This window comes from Vigna umbellata, chromosome 1, assembly GCF_029865625.1.
Source record: "Vigna umbellata cultivar VRB3 chromosome 1, Vumbellata_1.0, whole genome shotgun sequence".
NCBI lineage: Eukaryota > Viridiplantae > Streptophyta > Magnoliopsida > Fabales > Fabaceae > Vigna > Vigna umbellata.
Window position 1 is genome coordinate 97,632,600 of NC_142165.1, and position 21,056 is coordinate 97,653,655.

At 29.7% G+C, this 21,056-nt stretch overlaps 2 protein-coding genes across 2 annotated transcripts; one reads left to right on the forward strand and one right to left on the reverse strand.

Moving 5' to 3' along the window:
• The first annotated feature begins 3,201 nt into the window (after positions 1–3,201).
• Positions 3,202–5,549, forward strand: LOC124821008 (WAT1-related protein At5g40240-like). Its single transcript, XM_088115275.1, has 7 exons — positions 3,202–3,515; positions 3,596–3,658; positions 3,740–3,856; positions 4,272–4,512; positions 4,623–4,781; positions 4,897–5,048; positions 5,210–5,549. Exons 1-7 carry the CDS (start codon positions 3,325–3,327, stop codon positions 5,352–5,354), a joined length of 1,068 nt encoding a protein of 355 aa, XP_087971401.1. The 5' UTR covers positions 3,202–3,324; the 3' UTR covers positions 5,355–5,549.
• A 2,040-nt stretch (positions 5,550–7,589) lies between these two features.
• On the reverse strand, positions 7,590–13,647 carry LOC124821006 (protease Do-like 9). The gene is made up of 9 exons (XM_047292804.2): positions 12,852–13,647; positions 11,741–11,940; positions 11,217–11,397; positions 10,903–11,094; positions 9,988–10,220; positions 8,541–8,642; positions 8,407–8,457; positions 8,200–8,304; positions 7,590–8,111 (listed from the first exon to the last, which is right to left on the reverse strand). Exons 1-9 carry the CDS (start codon positions 13,486–13,488, stop codon positions 8,013–8,015), a joined length of 1,800 nt encoding a protein of 599 aa, XP_047148760.2. The 5' UTR covers positions 13,489–13,647; the 3' UTR covers positions 7,590–8,012.
• Between the last annotated feature and the right edge of the window lie 7,409 nt (positions 13,648–21,056).

Sequence of the window (21,056 nt, forward strand, 5' to 3'; positions counted from 1 at the left end):
AAATTTATACTTTAAAAGTCCGAATTCTTTAGTTGTGTTTTCAGGTCCTACAGTGAAAACATGTGTATAATATATACATGCGTGTCCTCTAATTTTTTTTTTCATGTTTCGGTTTTCAAATCATTTTAATTTTTTAATAATTCAAAAGTGAAAATTCCATCCCTGAACCGTTTACATATATTTATAAAACACACTGTAATACTTAAGTAAATAAATATTCAAATATAAAATATATTAAATGTTATAATGAATAATTGAATTTTTGAATTTGTATTATTTATTATAGATTTTTAATTACTACAAATCTAATTACCGCTAAATTATACATTAATATTATTATATAATTAACTTACACTAAATCACTTTTAAACTAGTTAATTTCGATTATTATTTTTTTGGGGACCAATCAACCTCTCATTTTTTACATTGGTTAATTGCTGCTTTTTATTTGACCGAAGACCTACACTATATAATAAGAGATACTTAAAACCAATAATAATAGTGATTTTAAACAAATATTTTGTTTTAAACAATAATATTTATTATTATGATAAAAAATTAGTGAAAAAAAAAAAACACACACACACATATATATATATATATATATATATATATATATATGTGTGTGTAATTCTTTTAAACTACTGATGGATTGGTAGGTTAATTTGTACACTTTTATTTTATTTTTTTATTTTTAAAATTTATTATATATTTTAAAAATATTTTTTTAATTATATAAATATCTTCTAAACATATTTAATTACCTAAATATTATTTAAGTTTTTAATTGAATAAATTAAAATAATTATTATATTTAATTATTAAATTACTCTATTATAATTAATAATTAAAATTTATGAATATTAATAATTTAAATTATAATATTATTACATATTTATAATTTTAAAATAATACAATATAGAAATTTAATATGTTAAATTAATTTTAATTAAAAAACGAATTAATGTGCCTTTTATCCTTTAGTATATCAATTTGTTAAGTTAAATGGGATGAACAAACTCTACCAAATTTTATTGTGTAAAATGGAGTTTAATATATTTATGTTGAAAGAGAATAATGTAACTGATGATTGTATAAAGAACATATTTGAAATGCTGTTTTAGTTAAAGTCAGTAGATAAGTTTAAAATGAAAATATATTGAATTTTTAAAGGAAGAAATATTATTGTATATTTTTTAACTAGAGAAAATGGTAAGTTTGTACCTCTAAAAATTTGGAAAAAAAAAATATACTTTATTCATTTATTTCATATATTAATTAACCAATGTCTTATCTATTATAACTGTTTTTTTCTTCCCCTATAACCTTGCAAGAAAAATACTTTATAGTCACCTCTCTTGAATTTGTGGTTTTACTTGAACACATAATAATTGAGAAAACAAAAAGAAAAAAGCTATAAAATTTTAGATATTTTCATGAAACCACCAACTAGAAGACTTGCATAAATCTACCCTTCCCTCCTACTTTGTTTGTCTACAATTTAAACTATTCATTGATTGATTTGGTAGATAATCGATTTAAGTTCATTCTAATAATCCTTTTAGTGGTAAAATAATAGTACTTTCTAATTGATATCTACTTTTAAATTTATAGGTTAATAAAAATGATAAATACTTTTTATATGATTTTGTTAAAATAATTTCACACCTCAATAAATATACTAAAATTAAGAGTTAGATAATTGTGATATTCAATGATTAACTAATTATCTTGTGAGAAAAAATTCTGAAAAATATAACCAATAATATTTTGTACAATGAAAACATTACAAAGAGAAACTAGAAATTTTAAATACATATTATTTGAAATTTGATATTTTAGTCGTGTATGATTAAAAAAGTTTTAAAACATTACTAAATATCATTCATTTCAACATTTAATATTAATACAAATATTAAAATAAGTTTTATTTTATAATATAAAAACAAAAAAGAAATTATAAATTTGAGAATTAAAATAAATGATGAATGAATCTTATGTATAAAAATGCAGATCTGATCCGAAAATTAATATTTATATGAACTCATACAAATTTAATTGTAATTATTATTTTAAAAAATATTACATCTTCACATTTGTTTTATATTCTTATTAGGATTTAAATGCTTCCTGCACAATTACAAAATGTTGTCATAAAGCTTTATAGTACTATATTATCATTAATTAATTAACAATATATATATATATATATATATATATATATATATATATATATATATATATATATATATATATATATATATAGTTATCAATGTAATTATTTTTTCACCATATAAAATTAGGTGATACTGACTAATTATATACACTATTTTTAGATGCAGACATCCAACTAAGAATCTAGTGGTCACGGTTTATTTTTGTTTTTATTTTACTTAGAATTGTTTAACACACATAACACGTTAGTAAAGTTATGGTAGTTATTATTCATCATTAACTTATATAATATGTATTAGAAAAAAGAAACACCCCTGTATCTATGTATTTTTTTAATAAATAAAAACTTGAAAAGATAATGATGAAAGTTAAATAATAAATCCTGGTGATTGGTATACTGAGAAATAATACTTAGCAGACATTTAGGAAACAGAGAGAAATAATTATTTAGAATGGTGACCATGTCATAAAAGAAACAAAATGTATTCATGAAAATATCACATATTTATGATTAAATAATTATTTAGAAGGGTGACCATATCATAAGTGTCAAATAAAAGAAACAAAATGTATTCATGAAAATCGCACCTTTATGATTAAAATATAATGTAACAAATTTAAAATCATTAATTTGGCATTCAACTTTATTATAAATGAATGAATTGACATAAAAATTTAAATTGAGTAAGTGAAATGTAATAGAATATAGTTGAAGGGTGGCTGATTGTTGATAATTTGTCATTTTATTGTCTTTTACATTTTTTAATATGTTTTTATATAAACTTTTTATGAAAAGTTAAAATTTTCTCAGATATTTTAATATATTTTAATTTTTTTTAAACCAAACACGTTTTATATTAATATTTGAATTGGTTGTATCATATTTTTATTTTAATATTAATTGAGAAAAATATTTAAAAAAATGATATTTATTTATTTATAAAATTAAGATAAAGATAAAAATATATTGAATCTCTTCCCTAATCTTTTACTATTTTTTTTTTCTATCAAAGAGTCTGTTCTTTTTACTGGACATCTCTCAGAGAAATTGGAGAGAGAAAATACTGGTTTGTGGCAATAATGGTGGTGTCGTAGGAAAATGATTCAATAAAAAGACAACATTTATGGTCAGAAACGGAAAAGGGTGAAATGGGAGTTGGAGGAAGATTGTTGCAATGGACTCCATTCGCAGCCATGATCATGGTGGAGTGCCTTGACGTGGGTCTCTCTACTTTAGGTAAAGCAGCCATGGAAAGAGGAATGAACCATTTCGTCTTTGTTGTCTACTCCAACGCCCTTGCTACTCTCATTCTCCTCCCTGTCTCTTTCCTCATCAACAGGTACCTTCAACTTACAGTCTCGTCACGCACTTTTTCAAATCACTAACACCACCTTAACCTTCAACTTTTCAACTTTGCAGAACCACAAGAGCACCCCTTTCGTTCGCTCTTCTCTGCAAGTTCTTCCTCCTAGGCACTCTTGGGTATGTATGTATATGTTCTTTTACAAGGAAACTTTATCGCATGACAAAAATGTAAGCATGTTGTTTATGGGAGGTGTGCAGCATAACTGTTATGCAGAATTGTGTTTTCACCGCCATTGACTACAGCTCTCCCACTCTTGGATCCGCCATGAACAATTTGACTCCAGCTATCACTTTTGTGCTAGCTGTCATCTTCGGGTACTCTTTTACTTTTATTTATATAATAATACTAACAAGATTTAATCAGATTTTATGCATTTTCTATATCTTTTTAGTTTAATTCCTAGGGAACATTTTTTTTTTTAATCCATTGTATTCCCAGAAATCCAAAATTGTAAGGACCTAAACGGATTAAAAGTTGTACAAAGAGATATTACAGTGAGTGGTTTTTAGGTGTAGAGATTAAGATTTAAAGATTGTACGAGTGTTAGACTAAAACAATATTGATGAGGTGTTTTCCAGAACAGAATGCATAGCAAGACATTGTTTATAATTGTATTTGTAGCTCGAGTTTATTAAATATATGTTGTTAGTTGTTAGTTGTTGCACTCAACATTAGAACTGGAACTAAGATAGTGAAAGCATATTGGATTATTTTACTGGCTTATTTTAGGATGGAGAAGTTGAATATTGGAAGCTCAATAAGCCAGATCAAGGTCACAGGCACAGTGCTATCCATCTCTGGAGCATTACTGGTGACCCTTTACAAGGGCATTCCCATCGCCAGCTTTCGAATTCAACACTCTCCATCGCAACCTTTGTCATCTTTGCTGGCTCAAACAAGTAACTGGGCAATTGGGGGTGCCTTCTTTGCCACTGCTTCTGTCTCTCTTGCACTCTGGAATATTACACAGGTGAGATCGAGGCCCAGTTTGGTTAGATATTTACATCACTAAGCTGAATTGGTGCAAAGGTATCCAATTGTTTTTAGTGATGGATCTGATTTGGTTGAGCTTGTTTGCAGGCAGCAATTCTTAAAGGATATTCATCACAGTCAACCATATTAGCCTTCTATTGCCTGTTTGGAACTATCCAAAGTGCAATACTGTCTATCATTGTAGTCAGGGATTCAAATGATTGGAAAATGAGCACTGACATTGAGCTCATCTCTATATTATATTCAGTAAGCACGTAAAAACAACCTAAAAACTAAGAAATCAAGCACACAGAAACAAGTTGCAAACCATTGCAGGTTTATTGCTAAGCTCATTCGTCCTGTGTGGAAAACAATATTGCAGGCTATTATCGGAAGCGTGGTGTCTTTTTCAGTAATGACTTGGTGCATAAAAAGGAAAGGACCTGTTTTTGTTAGTTTGTTCAAGCCTGTGGGGATTGCCATTGCTGCCTTTTCGAGTGTTATCTTCCTTGGTGAAACTCTTCATATTGGCAGGTTACTCTCATTTCCAAAATTTTCTTTGCTATGTTATTCCATCTCGACGGGACCTTGTTCATAAATGTCAAACTATCCACAGTAATTGCATGTGTAAAATTTGCTTTGCTGACAGTACTATTTCTATGTTGAATTTGTTTTGTGTGTTTCCCTTCTTTTAGTGTCCTAGGCGCTGTGATAATCGCCATCGGATTTTACACAGTATTGTGGGCACAATCCAAAGAGGAAAACGCAAAAGGCCTCCAAGTTGATGGACAATCATTGCCATCTTCTGAAGCTAGTCCTCTACTGGAGACAATAACTTAGAAGTGTTTTAGCATAACCATTTACTCGTGTATATTAGTTTACCTTCATAGATGGATTCAACATAAACGGGTGTGGTGAAAGAATCTTTGTCTTTCAGCAGAGTTCTTCACCAACCAATATATATAGTTATTTTCTGCATTGACTGCTCTGGTGTATATTGCATTGGTGAAAGTAATAAAAACTCTTTACATTTGATCTGTTCCTTCATAAATTAAAACAGGACAGTGTTTCAAAGATAACTAAGAATAAGGTAAATCTTGCATACCAATTTTTCCTCCTTTCAAAATGAGGAACCATGAGAGTCATTACAACTTGAATGAAATATACCTACCAGTAAAACTTAAGGAAACAATCTAACTGAAAGTTAAAAGTCAAGCCAACGCATTTACATCATTGTTACCTGATTCTATGCATATAATGACTTTGAGATCATGATGCAAAATTTGAAGAACATAGCAGTAATGACCAAAATGACTAGTAATTACAACCAAACATATTCATATCATTTAAAGTGCATAAGCAAAAGAATGTACCTTCAGCCAGTCTCTTCTTTCAATCTTGTTCTCGATACACAATGGTATTGTATGCTGAAGAAGAGAGTAGGCTTAACATAAAAGATGCATCCAATTTATAGACTTTTATCTATCATAGAGTTTTTAAAGTTGAAACTGATGTGAAATTCATGACACATAATAATTGGTAACATTACTTTGATAATATAGAGTTAGCATTGATAAATGGATCACAATCATGATAATCATGTGAAGAAAAAAAAAATAACTGAAGAAACTAAATATATGAACATAGTGATTTTTCTTCTAATAATAAATAATATTTTCGATCTATCAGTTCCTCTAATAATAATGAGTATTATTCTCCATGTCTCAATATATCATAAAATTTAATTTGTATGTCTCAATATATCTCATCATAAACTCTTAGCTCTAATTAATCCATTTCAATTAAATGCGTTTTTTCAAAATAAACAAATATGTGCATAAATAAATGAAAAAACATAAAATTAAATAAAAAGTTTAAAAATAAAAGTAAGTATAATGATGATGAAATTTTAACGAACTAACGACTCTAAAACTAGATATAAAACTTTTTAATCATAAACATAATAAGATAACTTCAAACCAAAATACGAAGTCGAATGAAAATAACAATCAATGTTTAAATTTTTTGGTTATAATTTCATAAGCTATTATAAAACATTATCAAGTGTACATCTTCTTGTCTCAGTGTAGCTAACTAAGTCTGAATGAAAGAAACATATAACCTCCAAACTATCACCTTATATGTACATGAGCATAAAAAAATTTATTTATTAAAGATATCAAATTTCCTTCTTCATAACTTTTCAATAATCAACTAGATTCTTGCTATATCTTCCAAATATAAATGCTGACAGTTTGGTGCAAAGCTAACATATACCAGATTTTTAGTAACTAAAACAAATAAAATATTGTGTGCTCTTCTTCAAGATCATTTTTCAAAAATCCAATTCAAGTCGTTCACCTCTCATCCTAGAAACAATATTCGGTAAACTGTCTTATATGTTATACTTCATTAAAACTTTGTTTGACATAAATCTTTTAAGATAAATCTAAAATACCTTAAGTTTTTTATAAGTTTTAATACTTGTAATATAAAATGTAATATATTATAATTAAGATGACTTTTAAAAAATAACATTATACTAGTGAATACAAATTTAAACTTTTCTAATTAAACAAAATTATCTCTTAATCATATAATTTTATGTTATCTCTTTATCTTTTACTATTTTTTATTTTAATTAAAATGAAAATAAAACTATTTATATTTTAAACGGAAATTAATAAACAAACATTCTTATACATTGGTATGGGTATTTTGAGATTCAATACTTTTAAAAATTCATTCCATTGCAATCTGTACATATCTAAATTAGTGACTCACGAATAGAAATTTTTTTCTTAAGATACATGTCGATTGTTAACCAATCCAGAAATTTACTTTGACATTCTAACTCAATTTTCTGTTTGTCTGTTTAATAGTGTCTAGCGTGATCTTTGCAGCAGTACATCAGCTTTGCATTTCCCTTCTTTTAATATGATTTGTCCAGCCAAAATTGCCATGGATTTTACATAGTATTGTAGGGATAAGTTAATGTGGGAAACAATCTTTCAGTATGTTTTACATCCTGCTGAGGATGTAAGCTAACAAGAAAAAGCTCGTCAAGATAATATATAAGAAGCAGAAGCTAAAATATTTTATTCTCAGGAGGTGGATAAACTTTCAAATGAAGAAAAACCAAACATGCAATATGGTTTTGAACCTTCGCCGCTAATATTTAGTTTCTATTGTGCGTTGCCTTCTCTGGTATATGTCACACTGGTGAAATTAATGACTCTTTACATCTCTCTAATTTCCCTCAAAATTTGAGAAAAGGTAATGTATAAGAAGATAATGAATTTTAATGTAAATCCTGCTTACTCTATCTCTCATCCCCTTTCAAAATGCGGAACCACGAGGATCACGACAAGTATTAGCAATTGAACAAAACATTACTCCCACTACCATTTATGTCAAGCCTACGTATCTGCATCATTGTTACCCGGTTAAATAATAACTTGAGATAGTGATGCATAATCTACCACATTGTGATCCAGATCATGACTTAAGATCATCAGACATCGCTGATGGAATACAGTGTGTTGCAAGAATATCAAGGGTAGTTGCTTTTGCAGTCTTTGTGCGAAGGACCACTATCTGCATTCAAGACGATTAGTTAGTTTAGTTATAAAGCTACTTCCATTTTCACACAAACACATAAAACGGGGAAGGATGGCTAGGGAACCTGATCATAATCTAGATCGAATTTTAGATATTCATCATTGCAGCTCTCTACCATAGTGGCCAGGCTCTTCAGGTTTTTCACTGGTTTACCATTGAAACCAAGGACCTTCATAGATATACAGAATAAAAAGCGGTAAACAATTGAGTGGTTAAGCCAATATAGCTGTTAGCAAGGAAAGCAAAAAAATGGAACATAACCATTAACAACCTGGATGTTAACAATATCTTCATATCCAATGTTGATATCAGCCACGAGCACCTTCAAAGTGTCAAAGAGATAATCTCAATTTCATAAGATCCTTAGGAGAAACAGCAGAAGGAAAAGACAGACAGAAAACATACCTGAGAGACCACAACAAGTTGTTCATCTGGTGATTGTGGCATTGAATGCAGCAATTTATCCAAAAGCTTGACTGGAGCTTCATATTCATAATCTTTTCCATACTGCTCATAGAAGATAAAATGGGTTGTAAAGGAATGGCTCCATCCACAAGAAAGTTAGCAAATGCAAGGTGAATAAATGAATTTACTAGTCAGTGCCAAAAGTGAAGTAAATTAAAAAAAAAAAAGGTACAAGTTGCTATATACACTCTCATGTAATGAAACTTTAGAGTGAAACCTATATAAAGTGTTGTCAAAATGGGTTGTAACCTGCTAGCTAACCCGGCTCACCACGGATTTGAGCCGGGTTGGATTTGAAAAAAATGTAATTTTTTTATGCGGACTAGTTTTCAACCCGGCTTACTTAGAACCCGCTCACCGGGTTGAACCCGTGGTGAGCCGGGTTGGCTCACCAACCCACCTAATTTAATTTAATTATTTATTATTTTGTGTTTCAATATTATTAGTTAGCATTTTTTTTTATATTGTAGATAGTGATAAAGAAGATGTTTCAAGAGAGAAAAATATTATAGATTTATCTATTTAAGACTCTAATATTATAAATGGACAAGTGAGACAAAAATTAACAATATTAAAAACTTATTTGTTCGCCTTTTGTACATGTTTTTGAATTACGCTTGGATTGTATGATACTTTTTTTTATTTTGAATTGTCTTTGGAGTTTAACATCGTTTTAGAGTGATATTTATTTAGATTTGAATTAAAAAATAATAATTTTTTTATTTAAAAAAAACTTATAATTAAATGAGTCAGTGAGCCAACCCGTTTAACCTACCAACCCGTGGTGGATCGAGCCGGGTTCGAATTTTTTCAGCTCGCTAATAAGTGAGTCGGATTGGATTGACTCACTAAGTGACCAACCCGTGATGGGTCGGGCCGGGTCGAGCCGGATTACCCGTTTTGACAGCTCTACCTATATACATATAATTTCAAAATCCTACATGTCAATATTACGAAATAATGACAACTTTCTATTGCAATAAACACAATGACCAGTTCGACAGCACGACATTCCTTGCACAGAAACTATAACATGGCATGATATTTTTTTTATATATTTCTACAAAATCCAAATTATTCTGCATAACATTTTTATAGATATTAAATAATTTTAATTTCTAAGTAACTCAATGTTCTCATGAATCATGATACAGTGTTTCATGCAGCAATAATGAATATTTTCCACTTGGGCATGGATATGCCACAAGTTCAAATACCAGATCAGGTTAAGTTTGTCGAGTTCGCAAACGTACTAAACCTTCACTTGGAAGCAGAAACTTTGCAAGAGCATCCATATCAATTAAAAAATGCTAAAACAAAAGGCATCACCCAAGACACCCAATAGCTGATATATTAAAAGCATACGGATACTGGATTAACCACTGACCTCAGAACGAAGATATGGAACCGAAACAGTTGTAAAAACAAATCCAGCAATTATATAATACGAGGGAGGCTTGCCCTTGCTATGTGATGGAATAAGCCTTCTGTGAGTTTCAAGTTTAATGTCAAATTTTAAGATGTTTGCATTTCGCAGTACTTTAATTGCTGCATTATCCCCGGTATATTTCTGTGAGATGAGATAACTGAAGCCAATGCGCTCTCCATGTCGAAATGGAACTGAAAAGAACACCCACGACCAAGACTTTACAACATTATGAACTGTTAAACTCAAATCTTTGATATATTATATATTGGCCACAGGAAGATGGATTATTATATTAAGCCAAAATTATTGCTAATTAAAACAATAAACAAATACAGAAAAAACAGCAAACCAATATAGGCAGTTACTTTATGACAAAAGATCTAGAATTCATACAGTAATGTACTATGACTAACAGAGATGGCAAAGTTTTGTTTCTACTTGTCTTATCTAAATTGAAATTAGTAACACAAAACCTTAACCACAAAACCTAATCCAAATGGAAAAAGTAGACAGATCTGGAGAGAAATACACTCCATCAGTTCTATCCAATATTGAGTTTTGACATTCCTTAAAAAAGGGTCCAAGGAGTTAAGTTCTTTTACCAACGCACATTTTGTCATAAAACCAACAGTTTATGTAAAAGACACAAATTTGGTAGCATGCTGAGAGCTGAGTGCGACATCTTTAATTTAACGAATGTTGTCATTGTTCTAAAAGAAGTCATATGTTTAATATAACTACCTTCCTCTATTAGAGTTGCCATCAAATAAGAAATGATAACTCCATTCAAGATTTTTTTTTTAGTTTTTAATAAACAAATATAAACTACATTCTGCACATAATTCATAAAGAAACTGAAAAATGACCACTCACCTGTTCCATCATTGGCAATATCAATCCCATCAAAACTAAGGATAACATCTGATGGCTTCAAAACCTTGGATTCTGGAGCAGTGGGATCAATTCTTCTAATGCGCACACCTTTCTGGTCAGGTCTCATGCCTGTTGCCATTCGCAGATCAGGGTTTTCCATTTTCTGCCACTCAACCCCTAGAATAGGAAACCCTTACAACAGAATGAGAAAGAACCATCTCAGTATATAAAGATTCAAATCTTGAAAAAATTAGCACACAGGTAACATCTTTTAAAATTGAAATCTATATCTTAGTTTGTAGCTACCATATTACCAGTGTAGCCTCCATTCTTCTCGTAATCCCGGATGAAATGCATGATAACTGGTGTTGGAATGACATAACCTATATTCTCCGCATCTTCGTGCTTAAGGGACTGAAATGCAATCCCCACACAGTTTCCTTTATCATTAAATGCAGGTCCTCCAGAATTGCCAGAATTTATAGCAGCATCTATCTGCAAAAGAAACCTTAACGAGGGGAAATCAGAATACATGTAATGAATCATAACTAAAGGTAAATTTGGATTTTGGGTTATACAACTTGATTAAATGCTTATTTAGTGAGCTCAAATCACATGAGGGCTAATTCAATAAATTTGACTATGAAAGTACGGAACTCTTTGGAATAAGCTAAAAAAAGCTTCTTCTTATAAGCTATAACAAGAAACTTATTGAGCTTAGGTAAAATGAGCTCCTGGGAATCTTAGGCTATTTTCATAAGCTGAAATAAGCCCCCCCACAAGCTCTTCCAAACAGACATTAAATGATAAAGATGAAGACTAATAATTTCAACCTAACCTGTAAACCTAAAAGCTCTGTAGAACCATGAACATAAGATAGAATCTCAATGCGTGATACAACACCACTGGTCACCGAGATAGTATCTCCACCAATTGGGTACCCCACAACAGTTACCGCATCTTGAAGTGCAGGCAACTCCCCAAACTCTACAGGTGACATCCCTTGCCAGAACTCATCATCATCCACTGTAAGCATGGCTGCAAGTGTAAAATTAAATATATCAATTTGAACTATGTTCGAATGTATAACCAAAAGCCTCATATGTAATATTTTAGAGACCCTGGGGCAACAGATAGTTGCCTTTGCATTGATTTTAACGTTATTTTTCTGTTAACATAGATTCCTAATGTGTTAGCAAACACCCATTATGAGCTAACACAACCAAAAGCCCTTAACGAGAAAGGTTGACACAACTTATTCTTCATATTTCACAAAATAGCTTAGAATATCAACAAATCATTTTCAAATATCGAATCCCAATTTATTGATCCTTAATGAAGTCATTGTGCAAATAAAATATATTTATATACATTACTTAAATCTCATTCATATAATAAGCATGTGCAGTAACAAATATATGTAGGCTCCCTTCACTTATTCACTGCTATTGTCTTATGATTCTCTTTTATTTTTAATTTCATATGCACCCTCTTTTGGAGGCAATCATGACTCAATCCTCATTAGTTATGGTCTAATGATTCCACTCCTCCAGTTCCTCTTTTTATCCCATTAAAAGTAAATAAGATTACAATTAAATTCAGAAGCTAAATGATTTTGTTCTCTCCTCCAGCAACTTCTCTACCTCCTTCCCGGTAGGTTAAAAATACACTACTGGTCCTTCTTCAAACTCAATCCTTTCAATCAAATAGCACTGCTGGAAGTAAAGATGATTCAGTTTGCTCCATTGAATGCCAACTTCCGAAAAACTACTATTCTCTATGCTCATACAAGAAGAGAACCAAGTATCGCGAATCACAAAGACAACTTTTTCTTCTGTCTAACGTAAATACGAGTTCCAATTTGACATCCATAAAAAAATACTGCAAAGGCAAATAATAGATAAATGAAACAAGTTAACAAGGAGAGTGAGAGGTAAGGAGTTAGTTACCAATGTCACATTCGGTTCCAATGGCAAGCACAGTGGCCAAGTACTTGGTATCAGAGCCACGCTTCTTGAGCTTGACCTGTGTGTAGTGTTCCACCGAATGCGCATTCGTCAGAACCCTTCTCCCGCCAATCACAAACCCGCTACTACTCGAGCTGTACTGTCTCTTCCGCTGCCACGGCAGCGAGAAATTCGGTTCCGTGTGGACACAAAACACCTTCACCACGGAGTCCATAGCCGGCAACACCCGCGCCTCCCACCCCTTGTCCACCTCCATCGCCACCAAGGTGGACATCCCAGCGTCGCCGGGAACCGAGAAGTCTCCGTCTCCTTTGTCGAGTGGACGGGAAAGGCGGCGCCCCGTCGCAAGAGATAGGGGTTTGTCGGAGTGGACGGGGACCTTCTTGGGGCGGCCACGGTGGCGGCGAACGCGGGGAGAGACGGTGTTGTCGATGAGCTCGACATTGCTAACGGAAAAGACGTCCTCCATTGAGGCAGTGTTGGAGGCAGAGTTAGGAGCGGCAACGGCGGTGGCAGTGGCGGTGACGGGAGCAGGGGAGGGAGCGGGGGTGGGGTGGTCTAGGGTTTCCGGGGCGGAGGTTTTGGATTTGTGTGGTCTCTTACGTTTGTTACCTCCCATCTCGTATTTGGGAAGTGTTTGTTACTGTTATTTGAGATTGGGAAAGCGTGAATTTGTGCTGAGCAGAAGGAAGAAGAAAGAAAGCAGAAGCAACAAAATGAAGGCGGAGGAGGGAATCCAAATCAAACAGAACTTCGTTTTATGCGGGTCTTCCCACTTTTCATACTAATTTACTATTTAGTTTTCCTTCTTGTTTCTTTTGAAACTGTACTATTTAGGATTTTCTGTATTACATGTCACAGTAAATAAATTAATTTATAAATGTATAAAACTTCTGATGTTTCTTTAGATATTTTTTAATACATTTTTATAATTATAATTTATGCCGTTTAAATATTCTAATTAATGACTTTTAAATAGTTGATTTTAGGTTTAAATTATTTATTTAGTTTTCATATTTTATTTTATTACTATAATATTAAAAACTCTAAGTTAATTTCTTATTTTAAAATATTAAATTAGTCTTTTTCAATGGATTCAAACAGAATTATTGTACAATTTGACAAAAAATTAAAAGTTTAAAAACATAAATTTTTAGTTATATAAAAACAAATTAAATAAAGAATATAAATTTAAGAATAAATTGAATAAATTATGAATAGTTATACTAGGTTTTTTTATTCAATATACTTTCAGATTTATTAAAATGGATCACTTTTAAAAAAAATATGAATTTGAATGAGTCATATTATCTAATGTATTTAAATTAAGTTCGTGTCCGAAGATTTTACTTTTTCAATAAAAAAATGTGTTAATTGAAATGTTTAACGATTTATGTTTATATTCAATTTTGTTGTCTATTTGAAATTCTAACTTAGTTTTTCATTTTATTTAAATGGAACAATGTTGTTAATCTTTAAAATGAGATAAAATTAATAATTAAGTTTAATTATAATGTATATATTATTTTTTTTTAATTTATACATCAAATCACATCACTTAAATATTTAAATTAATTTTACTTTTTACATTTTTAATTTTAATAATAAATTATTATTTCAAATTTATAATTTTTTTAAAATATTAAAATGTAAAAGTAAACACTTGTAGTTTTTAAATTTTTATATTTGGTATCACAACAAATTTATAAATAAGTTATTAAAGATCAAAATATATATTAAGTTCAAAGATGTAAGTGTATTAATCACATTAAATTTATAAATAAGTTAACAAAGGAAAAACACATCTTTTTAAATTATTTCAAATATTAAAATTTAAAACTACAAATGTCATTTTACATTTAGATCTTTAATATTTATGTTTTGTTCGGATCCAACACATCCTACAAAGATATTATTCTTTCACCAATTTTCGATAATGTTTTACTCCTGGAAGAATACCTGTAAAAGATTTTTTAACACTCAAAGTCGGAATATAGTCAAAGCCGTTTACTCAATTAATGCAAAAAGTGAATTATAAATTATCATTCATATTATTTATAATATTTCCTTTATTGAACATTAGTTCATTCAAATAGGTCACAACTCATATGGGTCCATCAACCCTAAAGCGTAATGACACACTTACTTGTTGAGCAAGATCTAACTTTGGCTAATTCCATGATATATCTTTGAAAGACCATAGAATATACTGTCATTTGGTATCCGATTTATGAGATTCAGTCCACGGTGTCTGGTCTTAAGTATACTAAAATTACAGACCTTGATTGGTATGACCAATGGGTCTTTAGCTATATATAGTATAATATAAAAAAAATTATAAGCTTAAAATAAGTATTTTTAATTTAAATTAAAAATAAAATTAATTTTAATATTTAGGTAGAATGATTTGATGTATAAATTTAAAAATTTATTTTCACATATAAATATATTAATTACTAATTTGGTCTTATTTTTAGAGAAAAACAACATAGCTCTATCTTTAAAAAAAAATTGAGATTCAATTAAATCAAAATTTTAAATATATGAACTAAATTGAGATTCAATTAAATCAAAATTTTAAATATATGAACTAAATTGGATAAAAGAGACTCTTAGGGCACACTAATGCATGAAATTGTTACATTAAATGACATTGACATTGTTACTATCAGTGTCACGTGACACAACAATGACATGATATAAGACAAAAAGTTTAAACAATAAAATAAAAAATTGAAAATACTATGAATTGATATGTGGTATATATGGATGTGACTTTAACTCCAACTTAACAACTTAACCTGATTGGATTATTTTTAAAAATACAATTACTTGATCGAACCAAATAAAAATCAGGAACTTAATTGAATAATTCAAACAAATAATAGGATGAAAAGAGATTTTAGCCTTTAAAAATAATCAAACAAAAAATATAAACAAGTTTAATTATGTATGAAAGAAATTGAGGGATGTGACTACTTCATAAACAAACATGTGGTGTCCTTATTGACAAAAATGTGGTTTTTCCATGAGTATTAACAAATGGATTTTTCTTATGGTTATATATGTTTACACTTTCTTCTCTCGGAGTTTGAAATTAGGTTTATCATTTCATAGATTTAAACTTAATGATATGGGAATAATGTTATATTTCAAGCTGTTTAAATAAAATCATTCGATAAATTGGGTGTTACATGTAGAAAGTATTTCAATACTAAAGTCATTAAAGATTCAGATATTAATATTGTATTAAATACAATCACCTAAATTTTTATCTTATATTTATAAATTTTGAAATAAGTTTTTAATTAATCGCGAGCTAATTATAATCTAACTGGTGATACCTTAGGTCTCATCTCTCAACCTTAGGATCACAAAGAAAATTGGTATGAGAAAGTGTATCGTTCAGTCTATAGCATAAACCAATCAATCATACGATATACTTAACATTATCGCCTATGTCTTCTCTCTGAGATACATTGTATCGTGTCTCCTCTTTGATCTATGTTCAAGAAGACTTTCTTTCTCTCTTTTTTTTTCTCTTCTTTCTTGAAAAATGGTCCACATTCATCCTTATGAAAATGATTCTCTGTTTTTTATTTCTTCGATGATTTCATTTTCTCTCTTCCTCTCTAATTATTGTCTCAGGTTTTGCACGATTTAGAATCTCCAATTTCATCTCCACATTTCACGTTTTTCGTCTTTCACTTTATATTACATGTTTGTATAAATTGTTCAATGAACAAAGGCTGCAATCAAAATCCATCAACATGACATTGTTTCAAATATTTAAGGTTTGGGCATTCATATTTGGTAAACCTTATGTTTTCGAAGAGTTTAATTCTTTTTTAATGTGTCGTTTATCATTCTTTTGACTAAATTTTACACTTCTGTATTGGATTGATTTGTTGTTAGTACCATGTTCTTACAAGTTTGGACTTGTAGATTATTTGTGTAAAGTTTCTTTAAAATCATGGAAACTTTTGGAAATAGACATGAAACTAGCCGATCAAGTTGGAGGATGTTAATTTTGTCTTTATTAGTCATGGTCTTTTTTTTATATATTACCATGTTTTGGTCAGTGTTGTGAGTGACTTATGAGATTTTGAAACTTCCTAACCTATATTTTTGTTTTAAATGGGTTAATAGTATAGTTCTGATAATTTATAACTTTTACTTGTGAGCTATGTAGCTACATCAAAATCCTACAAGGGGGTTTTTGCACTTAGAATTTTGATAATAAATGGGAAATAAATTATGGTTTTTCCCTTTATCAAGATGCTAAATTCAATGTTGAACTGCCAATGTTGCTAGAATCATTGACAAGCTGTCTCGGATTTTATATTCTAGCCATTTCATTTCTACTATTCAAAGATATTTTGTGATATGTGATCCTGTAATTTAGTATGTTACATATATCTTTTCTTACCTGCTTTGTTCAAGGATTGGACAAAATGGTTGATGAGAATGGAACTCAGATATCCAGTCAACAAACAAAAGTTACGCATTATCCAAAAAACATCTTTTACCCTTTGTTCACTTGAATGAATTTTGGGGAGAGTGATTGAGTGGATTTGAGAGGATTTGAAGATAAATTTTGTTGTTGTTTATTTGAGTGATTTTAGAGGTAAGTGAGAGCGAATTTGGAAATAATGTTCGTGAGAATTAGTATAGGATTTGATTGATGTGACAGATTAAAAAAATTTATTTCCAAATTCACTATCACCTACCTTCAAATCCACTCAAATAAGCAACAAAAAAAATTTATTTTCAAATCTTCTCAAATCTATTCAATCACTCTCCCCTAAATCCATTCAAGTGAACAAAGCCTTGGTTTTTTATGAAATGGCAACTATAACATCTCTTATAAAAAAGTTATAAGATATTATTCCACATGATTAAAAACAATACATGTAGGGATGACAACGGGTCGGGTCGGGCACGGATAGTGCTTACCTGCAACCCGACCCGACAAAAAAAAATCCACCCGTTACCTGCACGGATACCCGCTTAAAAAATATTCGCGGGTATTTTAAAACCCGCGGATATCCGCGGATACCCGCAAATATTTAAAAAAAATATATTTTAATAAATTATTAAAATAAAATTTAAATAGAATTACAAAAAATATATATAATATAATATAAATTAAATTAAATATAAATTTAAATTCAATTTTAATTAAATTTAATCTTGTAAAATATAAATTAATGTTAATTTTAACTTAATAAAATATAATTTAAATTTTTATTTTTATTTTTTGCGAGTAGCGGGTATCCGCAGGTACGGATAGTATAATACCCACACCTGACCCGTTTATAAACGAGTATTAAAATATCTGCTACCCGTGTGTTGCGGATAGTAAATATCCGTAGATATCAACTATCCATTGTGGATTTTATCCATGGACATCCGCAGGCGCGGATTTTTTTTCCATCCCTATACATGCTAATAGAATCTGTTTGATTGAATAACTATTCATTTCTAGCTTTAAAAACACATTATTCCTTTCACCCACTTACGTCACTTTTTTAAATATCCAATCTCGTTTAAATGAATAAAATTTGATTTCAAAAAATAAATGCTTGAAAAATAGATGGATAAGTAATTTTTTTATTTTTTCAATTTTAATTGGGTTAACTAAAAATATTTTTGGTGAAAACTTAAGTATATTTTTTTATTAAAAAAAGAAAAGAAAAAATAGAAAAGAAATAAAGAAGAAAAAAAGAGAAGAAAAATAAAAGAAAAGAGCGAGACTATGTTTTTTTTTCTCAACTCTCAAAAAATATAAAATATATATATTTGCTTTCAACTTCTTTTTTCATTTTGAAAACCTTCATCCTCTACTTTCTCTTTTTTTTTTCCTTTTTTTTTCAACTCCCAAGATGTTTTTACTATCTACACTTCACCATTTTCATTTTTACTTTCCTTTGAACCATGTCCAACACGTTTTAACACTCACCACATCTCATTTTCATACCCTTTTATATATATTAGGCTTGGAAAAGAACCCATTTTAATGACCCCTTTCACCATTAATCCCCCAAAACTTTCTTCATTGGTTGCCCTTACTCTTTTCATCAATGCCAAATGTCAATTAACAAAAAAAAATACAAAAATCTTTAAAAACTATAAACATTTTCAGTGAACAATATTTTATTTAAGAATTACGTGATATTCATCATGATTGGAGATACGTAGGAATACAATCAGTTCTTATCGGGTTGACTCCAAAAAAATTAAATCATTTTTAAATAGTTATAAGAATTACGTTTAATTTCTCATTTTAGAGGAGAATACGTACGAAGGAAGGTTAATTCTTGTCGGATCCCAAAAAATAAAAAAATATTTTTATTTTTTTAGAGTGTTATTTTCGGAGAAATTAAACACTCTAAAAACCTCAAATTTGCACATTTAATTAAAGATATTACCTTTGGACAAACGTGATATCAAATTTAGAGTGCTAATATATTTCCTATGCATAATTGACTTTTGAACCAAAAATTTGATTTTCGTAAATCATGTTTTATTTTATAATTTTCATAAATTTTTTAAAATAAATTACGATAACGATTTCAGAATCTGTTTCTAACTCATTATTTTATGATTTGTCTGTGACACTTTATATATATATATATATATATAATATATATATATATATATATATATATATATATATAACACATTGATTTTTCTAATTTTATAACGAAAAATTCCAATGGAATCAAATAAAACATGTCATTAATTCACTGTTTATAGATATTTTTACATTTGATAAGAAAAATAAAGACGACTCATATCTTACTTTTAAATTAGAGGTGAAAAGAGGAGTAGTTTACCTATGAAATGGAAAATAGAATCTAATCCATTCCATTTTATTTTTAATATTTAAATGATAAAAAAACATCTCCACTTTATTATTCTTCTACTTCATTTTATCTTTTGCTACCAATGCAGTTGGGAATGCTCATTATTGCTAGTATTCAAACATAAGCATCATAAAATGCATCAATAGAACGAAGCATCTAACAGTATTTGGAGTTAAAAAAAGAGAGGGTAAAAGAGAAAAGAAGATTGTGTTCATAGCGTGTTCCTTGATCCATTTGTGGGATCCCCTTTTATTATTCATGTTGCTTAATGTTTACTTAATCACCCCACCAACCTGTTAATGTCACTAATAATGTGTAGCCCCTCCTCATCCTTTTCTCACCATAAAGCTACCACAATTCCACAACCCTTTCCTCTGCTCGTCTTACGAAACATTGACTCTTTTCTTTTATCTTTTACGTTCTATGGATTCTATATAATAAAATAGAATCTATCACCAATGTGTGAATTCTCTTATTCATATAACATTGATGAAATACTATTACAAAAAAGATTTCTTTTTCAAAAGTGACCAAATAGTAATGATCATTGCCCACATTCCAACCAGTTTTCTTTAATGAGAAATAATACCAATAGAAAATGAGAACGATGATACCAAAAGACAATACCTACATTTTATGGTAGAAAACTTCATTCAATGTGGGTAATAAAAACTCACTGAACAACTTCTTCAGTCAGTACATTAAAATAACAAGAGTCCAGTCAAATTTGAAAAACAAAGAAAAAAGTCTAAAATAAATTAAGAGACTAATTTCTCTAATCATAAATATTCGATTAATGAATCCAACGATTAAACTAAAGAATCATATATAACAAATATGCGTTTCTTTATGAACCAGAACATTGCTAAAAATGCTTAGATTCGATTGCTGCTGTTGCTACCCCTTTTTGAGCAATACAGTACGTAACAGTAAATGTTACGTGAGATTTGAGACATGTGTTTCGTTTGTAACAAATCAAAATTTGAGAATATAAATAAAAAAGTTAGTAGTACTTACTGATATTAGTCCCCACGACGATGATGGATACAGCACAGACATGGTAACGGTGACCACCATGGTTGTTAGCTATAACTTATAAATGCACCTAACCACCTTCACCCTAATAAAAAGAATTGAAATGAATCTCTCCACGTGATCAAAGAGTGGGTAACAAACTCATAATTTAAAATTAAAATGCTACAATCACACATTTATCTTTATGATACATTATGTCATCTTCATGGTTTAACTGTCAAATTTAATTTCCCCAAAGCCGAAAAATAAGGCAACCGAACATCAAAGATGGTACAAGCTGTTT